Below are 14,012 nucleotides of genomic sequence, written 5' to 3'. Positions count from 1 at the left end.
ATCGCCACCTCCCTATGCAAACAGCTGCTTGAAGCAGCTGCCACCACCCCATTCAACACTGCCGTGTTTACCTCCTGGCACATGGCATGCATGTATAATACAATAAGGAAATATGGTGTCCAGAATTGGAACAATGGCGGCCATCATGAGCAGCAGGAAAAAAATCAGGAGCAGAAGAGGAGGGGAGGCGAGCATAGCAGGTCAGTCCAATTGAGGCCGGGGGAAGTGGCGCACCAGGTCTGATGTAGATCTCTATCTGACTGTTGCACAAAGCTAAATATTTCAGTTATTTTTTAGACAGACAGTGTGGTATAGTGATTAGAATATCAGACTAGGACTAGAGATCCCTGAGTTCAAATCTCCATTCAGCCATTAAATCACTGAGTGACCTTGGGCAAGTTACTGTCTCTCAGCTTAACCTTTCTTACATGATTGTTGTGAGAATAAATAAAATGGAAGTGGGAAGAATCATGAGCTCCTCCCTGAACTCCTTGAAATAGGAATGACAGAATAAACATTTGATAAGATAAACTGATAGAAAGAAATACATTCTGCTGGTAGGTGATACAAATTCTGTAACTGGAACAAATTCACCTAATTTATTAAACATGACACCATTTTGTATCATTCTGGTTTTGCTTGTTGTGCAGAGCAGAAATTGGCTTTGCAGGGCCTTCAGATACTGGATATCTTTTTTATCCCACCACATCTTTGGATTTTTAAATTTCACCAGGCATTGGCCCTTCAACGTCATTGGCCAGGGCCGTGGGTGCACACGCATCCATTCCTCCAGATAGCGGAGATCATCTGGTGGTCAACAAGCAGATACAGGAATCCCTGGGAGACTGCCCACCATTGGCGAGACACCTGGGAAGGCTAGTGGGCAGCCATCAGCCCTCTCAAAACTCCAAAGGTTCTTGTAGGCTCAAAAAGATTGGGGACCCCTGCCTCAAACTTTCACATCTCTCTTCCATGCCCACAAGGGACTTTCAAATCTGTTTCTGCAGAATTCTAGCATACACACAGCCCTCCTGTTGTGCTATGGGAACATCCCTCTTAGGGATACCACTCTCCCGGTTGGGGGTGGAGGATCCTCGCTTTCACCCTCCGCCCCCCCCCCACCTGGCTGGCAGGGAGGAAAGGCGCAGGATTGGGCCTCCCAGGCACACTCCTGGGGCAGCAAAACAATGTCACTCCTGGGAGTGACATCACGCCACACCAACAGTACTCCCGTGCCTCACCGCGGGCCAATTTTGTCCTCAAATGAGCCCATGGGAACGTGGGTAAGGTAAACGTCAGGCTCCCTGCCTCCCGTTGGGACAATAGGGGGACCTGGTAACCCTAGTCTCACTTGTGAAGTCAGTTTGAAAGCAATCCATAATAAATGTGACAAATAAGGAGTTGGGTTTTGTTACCCCAGCACCATCTCCACAACATTATTAGCAGAGCACTGCTGCCTTTTCCAACAGAGCGTTCTTCCAGTAAGACTCACACTTCTGAAGCCTCAACCTCACATACACATTCCCAGAGGAAGCCCAGCCTCCTGCTGCATTTATTCTTCCTAGCCCCACAACTCACACTTCAGTCCCTGTCAAAATTAGGTCAGTCTTCACTTGCAATTGTGTGTATAAAGATTGCTGCCCAAAAACAAAGCTTTTGTGCACAGTGGTGAGAAAGCAGATTCATCATTCCCTCCCCCATTGCCCAGCAGAAGGTGCTTTGATTTGTTTTCATTCTGAAGATGCCAATACTAAAATCTAGCAAATGAAAATGCAAAGGTACACAAATACACTACTCTTAGAATGGCTTGATGTGCAGCTTGGCATTTCTTAAACCCTTGCTTGGTTTGAACACTTTCTGAACTAAAAGGCAATGGCTCAGTGGCAGGGTGTATACTTTGCATGAGTAGGAAAAAGGACTCACATCCTGGTCCAAGCCAGCTAAGAATGCTGGGAGTTCCATGAACACAGTTCCCAATATATTTTATTGCCCACACAATGGAGCTGCACAAATGGACAGAGTGGGCTGCAAGTTTCCTTGCAATAATGCACCATTTGCTGGGACGCAACCTAGCCTAGAGCGTGGCTGGATCAAACTGATGTTTGGCCAAAAACCACCCTGAATCCTGTTTCCAGCAGTGGTAAGTCACATGCTTCCAGGAAGGCCACAAGCAGGGCATAATAGAAATGTCCCTCCCCTATATGAAACTGCCTTATATCATACCAGAACATGAGTTCATCTAGATCAGTGCTATCTTTTCTGACAGGCAGCAGCTCTCCACAGTCTCAGGCAGAGAAAGATCTTTCCTAACATCTCCTACCTGAAATATTTTAATTGAAGACTGAAACAGGGACTTTCACCATGCATTTTATCTAATCCACTTTGAAAGTCAATGGCCCTCATCATATCTTGAGGCCACAAATACCATTTGTTAATTAGACATTTTCTGGAGTTTTTTGTTGTTGTCTAGACTCATTTTCATTGCTTGACCCCATGTTTTGCTGTTGTAGAATTTTCTCCTCTATATACTTTGTCTGCATGATGCATAATTTTGTAAGCCTCTGTCACATTTGCCCTTTTGTTGTCTGCTTTTCTAAACTAAAAAAACCTTCACATGCAGGGCTGGCATTGGCAGAGGTCAACGCTGTTGGACAATGGCTCAGGCCCCAGAGGGCCAACCACTGACCCGCTGCCTACACTTCAGTAAATGTTGTTATCAGGGCTTTTTTTCAAGGGGAACGCGGGGGAATGGAGTTCCGGAACCTCTTGAAAATGGTCACATGGCTGGTGGCCCCGCCCCCTGATCTCCAGACAGAGGGGAGTTTAGATGGCCCTCCACACTGCTCAGCGGCACGGAGGGCCATCTCAACTCCCCTCTGTCTGGAGATCAGGGGGCGGGGCCACCAACCATGTGACCATTTTCTCTGAGGGCAACCCGCTGAGTTCCACCACCTCTTTTCCCAGAAAAAAAGCCCTGGTTGTTATCTGCCCTCTCTCTGTGTGGTGACAGGACTGGCTGGAGTTGGTCTCCCAAAGGATTTCGGCCTTCCTCACTCCTTGCTGCGTTTGCCACTGCTTGTGGGGAAATTGTATGGCTCCTCCTCTTTCTCCCTTTGCCACCTAGCAAAGGGGCAGGAAGCAGCTACCACTGCCCAGCTGGAAAAAGTAGGCAGGGAGGACAGCAAATGAGCAAGAGCTGGGGCTGCCAGTTTGTTCTATTGGGGAGGGGGCGGGGGGGGAATAGATAGCTGAGAAGCAACAAGAGCCAGAAAATCACATGAAGCTGCCTCAGAACAAGTCTGACCACTGGTCCATCTAGGGATTGAACCAAAGACTTTTATAGAAGGCATGTTGTCTACCATACAAGCTCTCCATGAGTGAGAAAAATGGGAGAGGGCAATGACATCTCTGAACTTATTTCAATAATACAATAAAAGATCTTGTCGCTCTATTTCTTCCTCATGTTATGCATTTGGTAACTTTTGAATCTGGGACACAATTTGGCACCATATAGAACTGGAGGTGGTATAGAAAAAAAGGGAAATTGTTAAGAACAGAGACTAGAAGGGAAATTCAAGCCTTCTCCAGGGAAAATCCTTTAAGATATGTAGGTAGGTTTATTGTTTGTGGCCAAAGGCCGTTACAAGGCTGTTACAATCCATACACATAAAACAGCCTAACATATAAACATATGAACAAATATTAAGTGATTAATATTAAGAAATTAAAATTATCTAGGCAGAAAATACCAGTCAGATAGAAACATTGCTATCACTGATAACAACTCTAGCCTGAATTTTCTTGGCTGCTAAGGGGAAAAGAGAGACCCTATAAGAAACAAATGCAGCAGTATCAGACAGGAGAAAAAACAACTTCTCAGAGTCTGAAGAAGAGTTTAAACCAATTAAAAACTCTGCTAGGAATTTATTCCTTGGCTCTGCATAGAGTAGGCAGGATAATAGGTAATGTGGTAAATCCTCCACAACATGGGCTCCACAAACACAGAACAATAACACTGAAATGAGAAAGAATAAAAAAGAGCCAGCAAATGAACAGAGAGCCAAACAATCTAGTGACATCTTTTAGAGCTCCAAGGAAGGAGGTTGCATATTTGGAAGGCATGCATGCATATGTGTAAATGAGTGTTAGGGTTACCAGCCTCCAGGTAGTGGCTGGAGATCTCCCAGAATTACAACTGGTCTCCAGGCCACAGAGATCAGTTCACCTAGAGAAAATGGTTACTTTGGGAGGTGGACTCTATGGAATTATGCCATGCCAAGGTCCTTTCCCTCCCCAAACCCCACTTTCACCAGGTTTCTCCAGGTTTCACCCCCCCCAGATCTCCAGGAAGTTCCCAACTTGGAGCTGGCAACCCTAGTTTTCTAGTCAAGAGAATGAAGTGCAATGAGACATCTAGAGCATTTCTGTAATTACCAGTAGCAAGCTTTATTCTGCTCTCTATATTTAAAATAACATATGATGAAAAGCTTATGGAAACTCCACATGGGTTTTCAAGGCAAGAAACTAACAGACAGAGATAGTTTGCCATTGCCTGCCTCTGCATAGAGACCGTGGACTTTCTTGGCAGTCTGCTATTAGGGTTGCCAGGTCCCCTTACCCGCTGGGTGGGAGGTGGGAGATCTGGCACTTACCTTACTGCTTCCCACGCTCATGGTCTGTACGATGAAGTCACTTCCAGGAAGTGATGTCATTGCACAGGCCACATGCTGCCTCTGGGAGTGCTCCCCCGTTCCGCAGAGGGCCGAAGTGGGCCACTGCAGAGTACAGGAGCACTGCCAGGGTGGTGCGATAGACCCTGGAGTGCTCCTGCACTCCACAGCAGGCGGAACCAGGCCTTTTGGGGGGCCAAATTGGGCACTTTTCGTGCTGAAATTGGCCTATTGCAGCATGCAGGAGTGTACCATGCTGCCCAGGAGTGCACCCTGGCAAACACTTTCTCCCGCCTTTTCCACCTGCTGGTCAGGTAAGCAGGGGCAGGAGGTGGAAGGTGGGAGTGGGGGATCCCCTGCTCCCAACGGGGGACTGGCAACCCTATCTCCCATCCAAATACTAACCAGGGCCAACCTTACTTAGTTTCCATTATCAGTCTATCCTGGGCCATCCTAGATAGCTGCCATTCCTCCTCGTCCTGGTTTTGGGAATGACCAGCCGCTAGTACATAAGTGCAAAGGTACTATCACAGCTCTCTTTGCATAACCACTGAAGCCCAATATACGTTACAGTGAACACATACATTCTGCCTGTATGTGTGAATACAGCTGTTTGTAAGAAACAACACGCATGCTGCATTCATTTAGAAATGAAACCAAAAACCAGTGCCTGGATAAGTGTACGGTTTCAATCACATGTTCAGCTGTACATGCGCTGAATGTAACATGAGAATTGTTTAACACATGTGTAAAGAAAAATGAAGTATAAACTGTACATGTGTTCACTATAATTTGTGAACAGGGCTTGTGAGAGCAGCAATACAGCAAGATAAGATTACTCAGCGGTGAATAGCACAGTGAATAGCACAGGCAGGTTTCAAGGTTTCTGCCACCTCCTCTTTCTGCCTGTTATGTGTCTTTGAAGACTTATGACTTCCTGTCACATGAACACTGGTGTTTCTGTATCATGTGACAGTAATGTATTAATCACATGATCAGTCCCCCCCCCCACTTGCAGCCTAGGGATTAAAACTGTGATTTTAAATTGGGATTTTTTTTTTGCTGGTTTAAAAAAATCATTAGTGGGTATATTGCCAAAGTGTTATAGTTATATACCTACTACAGTGTGTTTTTTTTAAGCTGAGAAAACAGCCCTACAGTGGTGGCGGCAGAGAAAGGTGTACATTAGGGAACAGGAAGAGAAAATGGTACCTGATGTAATGAGGGATGTTTGGAAACCCATGCCGTCCTAATTTCCTAATCCTCTTCCAAAGAAGTCAAGGTGACATACATAGTTCTTCCACTTCATCCTCAGAAGAACACTATGAGGTTGGTAGCAGACAAACCAGAATACAGCAAGTGGACAGCTCAGCTATCTAAGGGCCATGATGGAGACACCACCACCAATGTAAAGTGATTTAAGAATGCACAGCAGGCTGAGGTGGTCTTGTTCCCCCCTTCCCCTTGCACCATTTCAAGCACAGAAACCATTGTGAGGTGTGTGTGCAGTCATTTGACACTTGAAAAAGGTATGTTGGGGGGGAAACGAGCACCTCAGCCTGCCGCACTACAGGTAAGGTTGCCAGCTCCAGGTTGGGAAATACCTGGAGATTGGGGGTGGGGTGGAGAGTGGAGCCTAGAGAAGCTGGGGTTTGGGGAAGGCAGGGGACACACACGGTAGGGTATAAAGCCATCAAATCCACCCTCCAAAGCAGCCATTTTCTCCAGGGGAACTGATCTCTACGGCCTGGAGATCAGTTGTAATTCCGGGAGATCTCCAGCCACCACCTGGAGGCTGGCAAATCTAACTACAGACCTCCCAGCATTTTAAAATCACTTTAAAACTATAGTGGTGTTCCTGTGGCAGACAAAAGAACACCATTACGTCTAGTTTGGCCCTAAGATACAGGCAGAGCCTCCAAGTTTGCTCCTGGCTTTCCTTACAGTGTTGGGAATGTGTCTTTCCAGGCCAACACAAAATCATTACTTGAAATATTTTTTTTCTCTCTTCACCTCTTTTTTTTTAAAAAAAAAATTTCTAACATCTGACCAAAGGAAGAGTTCTGGTGGATTCAAAGGCTTGCATACTCTTTTGTGTCATTGTAGGTGATCCTAATAAAAAGTAGTAAGTGGATTGTGGTTTGCTTTTGGATTTCAACACAGCTGAGTTACTGAGATGGAAGTGTGGAGGGAGAGAGAAAAGCAAATTGCCCTGTCCCACATTATTAGGAGAAAGGGGGAAAACTATGGTCAGGAGTCAGGACATCTGTTCTGGCTGCTCCTTTAATGGGTAAGCCTGGTTTGTTTTTAAGGCCATATTCCTTAAAGCCAGATTTTAAAAGACAACCCTACTGCTTTTGCACATGTGTTTTGTGTGTGTGATTCCCTGTATGCCCTTCTTCCTAAAAATCCATTTGCGGAGCTGCCAAAACACAACAGCACTCTTTATTCTCAGAGCCTCCACTGGCCCAGGCTACATGGGGTGGGATGCTTGCTAACAGCATTATACTTATTCAATAAGAAGGCGGCTGTGCTGGACAGAGGCCTCCATTCATGCAACCACCCACTGTCCCCTTGCTGCCCTAGGTCTGCTCTGCATCCACAGGGACTGCTAAGAGCTGTAGCCACCCACCCTCCTAAAGCTGAGTAACCACTTCCGATTATGCCTGGCTAAAGCATAGGGCTACCAAAGTTTATTGGCTACAGGGATCACTCCTGAAATGTGTGCCGTAATGCCGGAAATCAGAATGCCTCTGAGCACACACAGAGTGTCTTTCCCTCCCCACTGATCAACCCACTTCTATGATCAGAGGAAATGGGTTTAAAATTAACTCTCCACAGGGCAAAACAAGGGATGTCGGAAACTGGGGGATAATTCTGGGAACATTTTGGTAGGGAGGAAAGCCTTATCACATATCCCACTGAAATCTCAAACATCACACATTCTTTTAATACAAATCTGCTTTCACTTTCACCCGCCACCACCCCAACACTCACCGCCAGGGCCTTTTTTCTGGGAAAAGAGGTGGCAGAACGCAGCGGGTTGCCCTTGGAGAAAATGGTCACATGGCTGGTGGCTCCGCCCCCTGATCTCCAGACAGAGGGGAGTTTAGATTGCCCTGCGGAGGGCAATCTAAACTCCCCTCTGTCTGGAGATCAGGGGGCGGGGCTACCAGCCATGTGACCATTTTCAAGAGGTTCCGGCACTCCATTCCACCGCGTTCCTGCTGAAAAAAAGCCCTGCTCACCGCCCCTCAGATCATGGAAGCACCTCCTCCACCTGCCAAGATGCATGGGTTGCCAAAGCCCTTCTGACTCCAGCCCCTGTCCCAAAATCTCCTCTGCATGGTCTTCCCCTTTTTCCATGCCCACCACTCCAAACAGAGACACCCCCTACTCACTGAAATACATCCTCCTCAGCTATTTTTCCCAAGCGAAGTTAAATAGGATTGTGCATTTCACAAGGGTAACTCTCCAACACTCCTGGAGATATTTTTAGCAGGGGATGCTGCCAGGGATTGAACTTGGGACCTTCTGCATGCAGAACAGCTGCTCTGTCATTGAGCTACAGCCCCCTCCCAACAGAATATATGTGAATGAGCATGTGAATATAATGTAATATATAATAACTGCAAGTGTGCACCAAGGTGATGATTGTGTGGAGGTAGGGAAAAGGAAACAGCCACTGTGAGGTAGTGGTTAGACAACAGAACTAGGATCTGGGAGGCCCGGGTTGGAATCCAGACTGTGCCATGGACTTGGGCCAGTCACTCCCTATCAGTCTAACCTACCTCACAAGGTGGTTGTTGTGAGCATAAAATGGAGGAAAGGAGAACAATATAAAATGTGTAGGATTCCCATTGGGGAGAAAAACAGGGTATAAAAATATAAATAAATAAAAACATCAGGCCTGCTTTCCCTCCATGCATTAAGCTTACATGGTTTCTGGCTCCATAAAGTAGGAAACCATTGTTCATAACTGGGAATTTACAAAAGATAGTTGTGGATTACTCAGGAAAGAGAGGAAGGCACTTTTCACCATGCTCAGATGCATATTTCTTCCTCACTTTTCCCATGATTACTAATATACTTCCAGCACAGAAATCAAGTTACGAGACTGAGTCCTTGTACTCACCGATCCAGAGGAGTTAGCCATGTTAGTCTGTAGCTGCAAAGTAGTAAAGAGTCTAGTAGCACCTTTAAGACTAACCAGCTTTGTTGTAGCATAAGCTTTCGAGAACCAAAGTTCTCTTCGTCAGATGCCTGATGAAGAGAGCTGTGGTTCTCGAAAGCTTATGCTACAATAAAGTTGGTTAGTCTTAAAGGTGCTACTGGACTCTTTACTATCTTGTACTCACCGGCTCAGATCCACCCTTAGACTAGGGTTCCCATCCCTTCCCCTAAACAAGTCAAGGTTTAAGGACCAGTTCAATGGGACAAATGTATGTGGTCTGAGAAGTCCCACCCCCAACAAACCTTTGCGATGTCACAGAACCCTTTTAAACAGCAAAATGACATGACATAGCCTATTTGGAGGCAGTTGGGAAGAACCAGACTCTAGAATTATCCCACCGAGTCTAGGGAGGTGAAGTTAGAATTTTTTTTGAAGTAAAGGTTTTATTTACAAAGAAAAGATGAATGATAGTAGAAAGTTCATAGAAACTTGTACAAAGCACTACATTTGAATTAGATTCAAACTACATCAGAAAAATATATTCAAAGTATATAACAGCACAACTAGATTATATAATAGTTCTCTTCCCCTCTCCTTAATTGCTTATACCCAAACTTTAATGTCAGTGATTTTTAATCAGTCATCTCTTCTATTATTTTATCTCTATAATATAATCACCTTAATTTATCTTAGTTTTAATCTAAATAATCAAAGAAACCTTTCCATTTTTTTCCAGAATTCCGATCTTGGTCTACTGTGCACGCAAGAAGTTAATTTGGCCATTACTGCCTATTTGTGAAGTTAGAATTCTGTACTGCACTTAATATCTCAAACGATAGGTGCTGACTGAGTCTTATTCCTGCCCAGGCAGCACACTCTCTGCGCTTCTCCCAGATGTGTGTGGGATTTTCCACAGAGATGAGAGGAAGCATTCTGAACTAGAGAGAGGAAGGCGCAGGTTGGGGCAGGAAAGATATACACACACTCTGTGTTTGGGGGTTTTGTTTTGTATTTTCCATATTATTTTCTGGGCCTTCACATCTCTACTCTATATATGCTCAGATGTAAGTTCTTTGCTGTTACTGCCCATGCTCGGTTTAAGTGTATGAGAGAAACAGACTGGGGGAGGGGAAGCAGGATTTCTGAGAAGGCATATGATCAATTTTAACACCTCACATTTTTATCCCTCCTCCCCTCCAAGGATATCAGGATTTCATACATGTCTCCCTTCTGCCCTCATTTTATCCTCACAACAAACCCATGGAGGTAGGTTAGGCTGTGAGACAGCAGCTGCCCCCAGATCAGCCAAAGAATTTCGCAGCCAAGTTGGCACTGGAACCCCATTCTCCTTGGTGAACTGGCTTAGAAAAGGGTAGGAGGTGGCCTGGGAGCCGTGTGCCCTGGCATTGCAATGGAAATAAGAAAAATAAAAAAGGTAGCCATCTGAAACGAATTCACAGATTATCCTCTGGCTACCCCTAAGAGAGGAGTGGTGTCCAGTGGGATGCAGCAAAGATCGCTGGGATGGAGGGGGTGAGAGGAAGAACTCCAGAATTCTCTTCTGAGCTTCCCTGTGACCTTGGGCTTGTCCCACCCAGAGGTGGCAGCTTGTGGGAGACCTAGGATTGCAACTGCCCAGAGAAAAAATAGTCCTGTCACTTTAATAGAGGCTTAATGGCATGTTATTTACCAGATGATCTTATTTACATCCACTCCATAAAAAGCTTCAACTGCCTCTTTCCATTCATTAAACTTCTGTTAAAGAAGCAAGGCATTTTTCTCCAGGCCTGTTGGCAACCCTACTCAATACACTGAGTGTTCATCACAAAACTCCATGGCAGTTACATAGCTGACACTCAGCCCTCAGAAGGGGCCAGGGTTAAGTCAGTGGCTTATATTTCAAACCACACCCAGCTCTGCAGGATGGAGGCGCAACCTTTCCATGCTCCCATCTCACACTGTGGGTCAGTCCACAGCACTGTTTCCCCATAGCTGGAGGCAGCCTGAGAGGCCGCTGACCCTCATCCAAGGGGAGACAGTTGGAAGAAACTCTCTGCAGCCCCCCCTCCCGTTCTACTAGGTGCAAGGAGGACAGATATAAAATGTTAAGGGGGGAGTCCTTGGCTGGAACTTGAAAGCCCCCCAAGACGTTGCAGGCGGTTTGAGCTGGCAGGCTGCCTGTCTTGGCAACACCCTCTTGCAGAGACAAAAGGAAACCCCATCGCGACAGCAAGACTGGATTGGCCAGCCTCCCAGTTCTGCTGGCCAATGCGTATGTGGGAGGTCACCTCCACACAGTGATGGAGATGACATTTTCTTTGCTGCTTTTGTTATGTGACAGGCACTTAGCCCAAGCTGCTACTGCTGAACACCCCCCTCCTGCTTTGTTGGCCCACTGTGCAGCCACTCCCACCCTACGGCCAACAGAACAGTGCCTGACAGCCCATGCAAAGGAATCCAACACATGACAGCGCATAAACACAGGCAGGAGGCCCAATGGCTAAGGCTGGTGCATGCCTGTAATTGCCACAAGATCCAGGGTGGTTCAGCAGATGGAACATGGGCCTTGGCTCTGTTGAACTACATATGCAGAGATAAAGAATAGCTACCATATCCTGGCTGAAGGCTCTCAGTCAATACTATGAATGAGAATGATTTCTTCACCCATGATCAGAGAGCGTGGAGTGAACGGGATATCAACCCTTTAGACCACCTGATCGGCTAAAGAACAAGCATGGCCCTGAGACTGTCATGCATGACATTAGGAACCCATCTTCCCTCAGTTTCCCACCTGCATAGTGTGATTATACTGTCCCACCTCATAGGGCTGTTGTGGAGATGTACACGAAAGAGCTTGTCAAACCCCAGCCACACATGAAAAGCATTTTAGAACTGGCCCTACAATTAAGCTTACCTTGTACTTTGTGGCTAGTAGTTCAGTGGCCTCTTGTTCTTTTCTCAGTTCCTGAATCATCTTCTCCTTCTCTTCCAATAGCTTCTGCTTGTCCTCGCTCACCAAGCTGTGGTCATCCTGGATGGCTGCTTTCTCCTCCTCCAGTCTCTCTTTTTGCTCCTTCAAGTAATTTGTCATGTTTTTCTCTAGGCCCCCATCCTCATTGTCCTCAGTTTCTTCAGTCTCAGGGGTCCCCTCCCCATCAAGTGTCTTCTTCCTCCGGCTGTTCCGCCTCCTCTTCTTGCTCAGCATTCCCCGTTTCTCCAGTTGGGCCTTAAGGCGTGTGATCTCCTCTTGGAATTCACGCAGGAGGGTGTCTTTGGGGTCCTCGTTGACCCTGGGTTTGTTCTTGATATTTTTGGCCCTGTTGGCAAACCGGAGGGTTGACAGGCTCTCGTCATAGCTATGGGAGGCTGGGCCCAGCGTGGCCACCATGATAGTCTTGGCATTGCCACCAAGGGAATCCTGAAGAAGGCGGGTGAGCTTGGAGTCTCTGTAGGGAATGTGGGTGCTCTTGCCATCCACCAGGGCTGAGATGACATTGCCCAAAGCAGAGAGGGAGAGGTTGATCTTGGATGCTTCCTTTGGCCGTTCCCCCTGCGTCCCCATCTTGCTCTGCCGCTCACTCCCAGCCAAATCCACCAGATTGAGCTTTCCTACCCGAATATGATCTTCTCCATCTGGGCCAGTCTCACTGCACTCCACCGTGATGACAAAGATGGCGTGCGAACGAGAACTGTATTCATTCATGTTGGTGCTGCCCACTGACCGGTTTTGGTTCCCCAAATTCATGACATGCTCAATTTCTTTCACATTTTTCGTTACAAATGATGAAAGGTCTTTGATGTAAACACCCGTTTCTGGGTTCTCTTTGAGCTCCATCTTCTTACTCTGGTCTTTGGCCAAGAGATCTCTGATCTCCTCTTGATAGATCTCCAAGTAGGAAGCTCTGACCAAGTACTGTTGGTTCTGTGAGCGAGAGATATGGGTGAAAATGTGCTCAAAAGAGTTGGGGATGACACCTCTCTTCTCAGAGTCAGCCCAGACCCCTTGCATAGTGTAGGTCTTCCCTGTGCCAGTCTGACCATAGGCAAACATGGTGCCATTGAACCCTTGCAGAACTGAATCTATCAAGGGCCGGACAGTCTCATCATACAGATCTGCCTGCTTGGAGTTGGCATCATAAACAGCATCAAAGGTGAACGTTTTTGCCAGCTCTCCTGGTGAGGCTCTGGGGTTCCGGATAGTCACTTGGCCCAGCTTCACATCCATGTCCAAAATCCTCTCGTAGTCGGCAGCTTCCTCCTTCCTGTTCATCGGGCGGCAGCGGACGACCACCTTCAGTGCCTCGCTGATCTTGGGCCTATTAGCCATCTTGAACCAGTTGCTCCTGTCCAGCTTCGACGATCAGGTATGGGTGGTGGGTTTGATAGGCATGAGGGCTTCCTCCTTCCCGGGCTAATGTTGCTGCGGCAGCGGCGTTCACCGAGTGGAGGCTGCGGTTATTTGTATCTTCTCTTTGCACAATGGATGCAGTTAGGCATGATACATTCAGGGCATCCCGCCCTGACTCGCAGACCACCCATCCTGGCTCATCCCAGAGGGAGAGGAAGGGGAGGCTGTCGGATTTCAGCACTCTCTGCTGTTTTTGTGCCCTTTGTTTTTTTGCAATGAAGAACAGAGCGTTCCTTCCTTCCTCCCTCCCTCCCTTCCTTGCCGTCTAATTCTTGAATCTTCCTAGTGGGTCCATCGGCAGCTCTGGGCGATAGTGCCGGGAAGGGCTCGCGTGCCCCTGTGCTGGATGCTCATTCATTGCAGCTCAGCAGCAGCTGCTGCCCTCTGTGTATGTGAGAGAATGAGGGAGGAAAACAGAAGGGGAGTGGAGAGAGAGGGAGGGAGGGAACGAGGGAGGGAACGAGTGCCTGGGGGATGCTGCTGCCGATCTGATTGGGGGGGGGGGGGCTGCAGAGTGCCTGGTTCGCTGGCATGGAATGAGAAGCAACGCACACAAGTAGGCGCCCCGTCGTTCCCGGACCCTGCCCACCGCGCTAGGAACGCCAGCCCCTCTTGGCCGCCACGCCCATCGGGTGCAAAGCATGCTGGGGAGTGTAGTCCTGCCTTTGTTACAGCCTTCATACACAAGAAGGATGCTGCCGGGAGCCCCGGATGGCAGAAGAGATGGCAAGGCGGTGCTTCTTAAAGGGATAGGCAGCTG

General features: G+C 47.3%; 1 protein-coding gene across 1 annotated transcript in view; it reads right to left on the bottom strand.

Annotated features, from left to right (window-relative positions):
- KIF3C (kinesin family member 3C) overlaps positions 1-13,627 on the bottom strand; it is a 50,148-nt gene extending 36,521 nt beyond the window's left edge. The window contains exon 1 of the mRNA XM_054997351.1: positions 11,759-13,627. Within this exon, the coding sequence (XP_054853326.1) occupies positions 11,759-13,171 (1,413 nt within the window). The 5' untranslated portion in view covers positions 13,172-13,627. The remainder of the gene's footprint in view (positions 1-11,758) is intronic.
- Positions 13,628-14,012: the final 385 nt, after the last annotated feature.

This window comes from Eublepharis macularius, chromosome 1, assembly GCF_028583425.1.
Source record: "Eublepharis macularius isolate TG4126 chromosome 1, MPM_Emac_v1.0, whole genome shotgun sequence".
NCBI classification, from domain to species: domain Eukaryota; kingdom Metazoa; phylum Chordata; class Lepidosauria; order Squamata; family Eublepharidae; genus Eublepharis; species Eublepharis macularius.
Note: the sequence above shows the minus strand (reverse complement) of the source record. Positions and strands in the feature narration are given on the sequence as shown.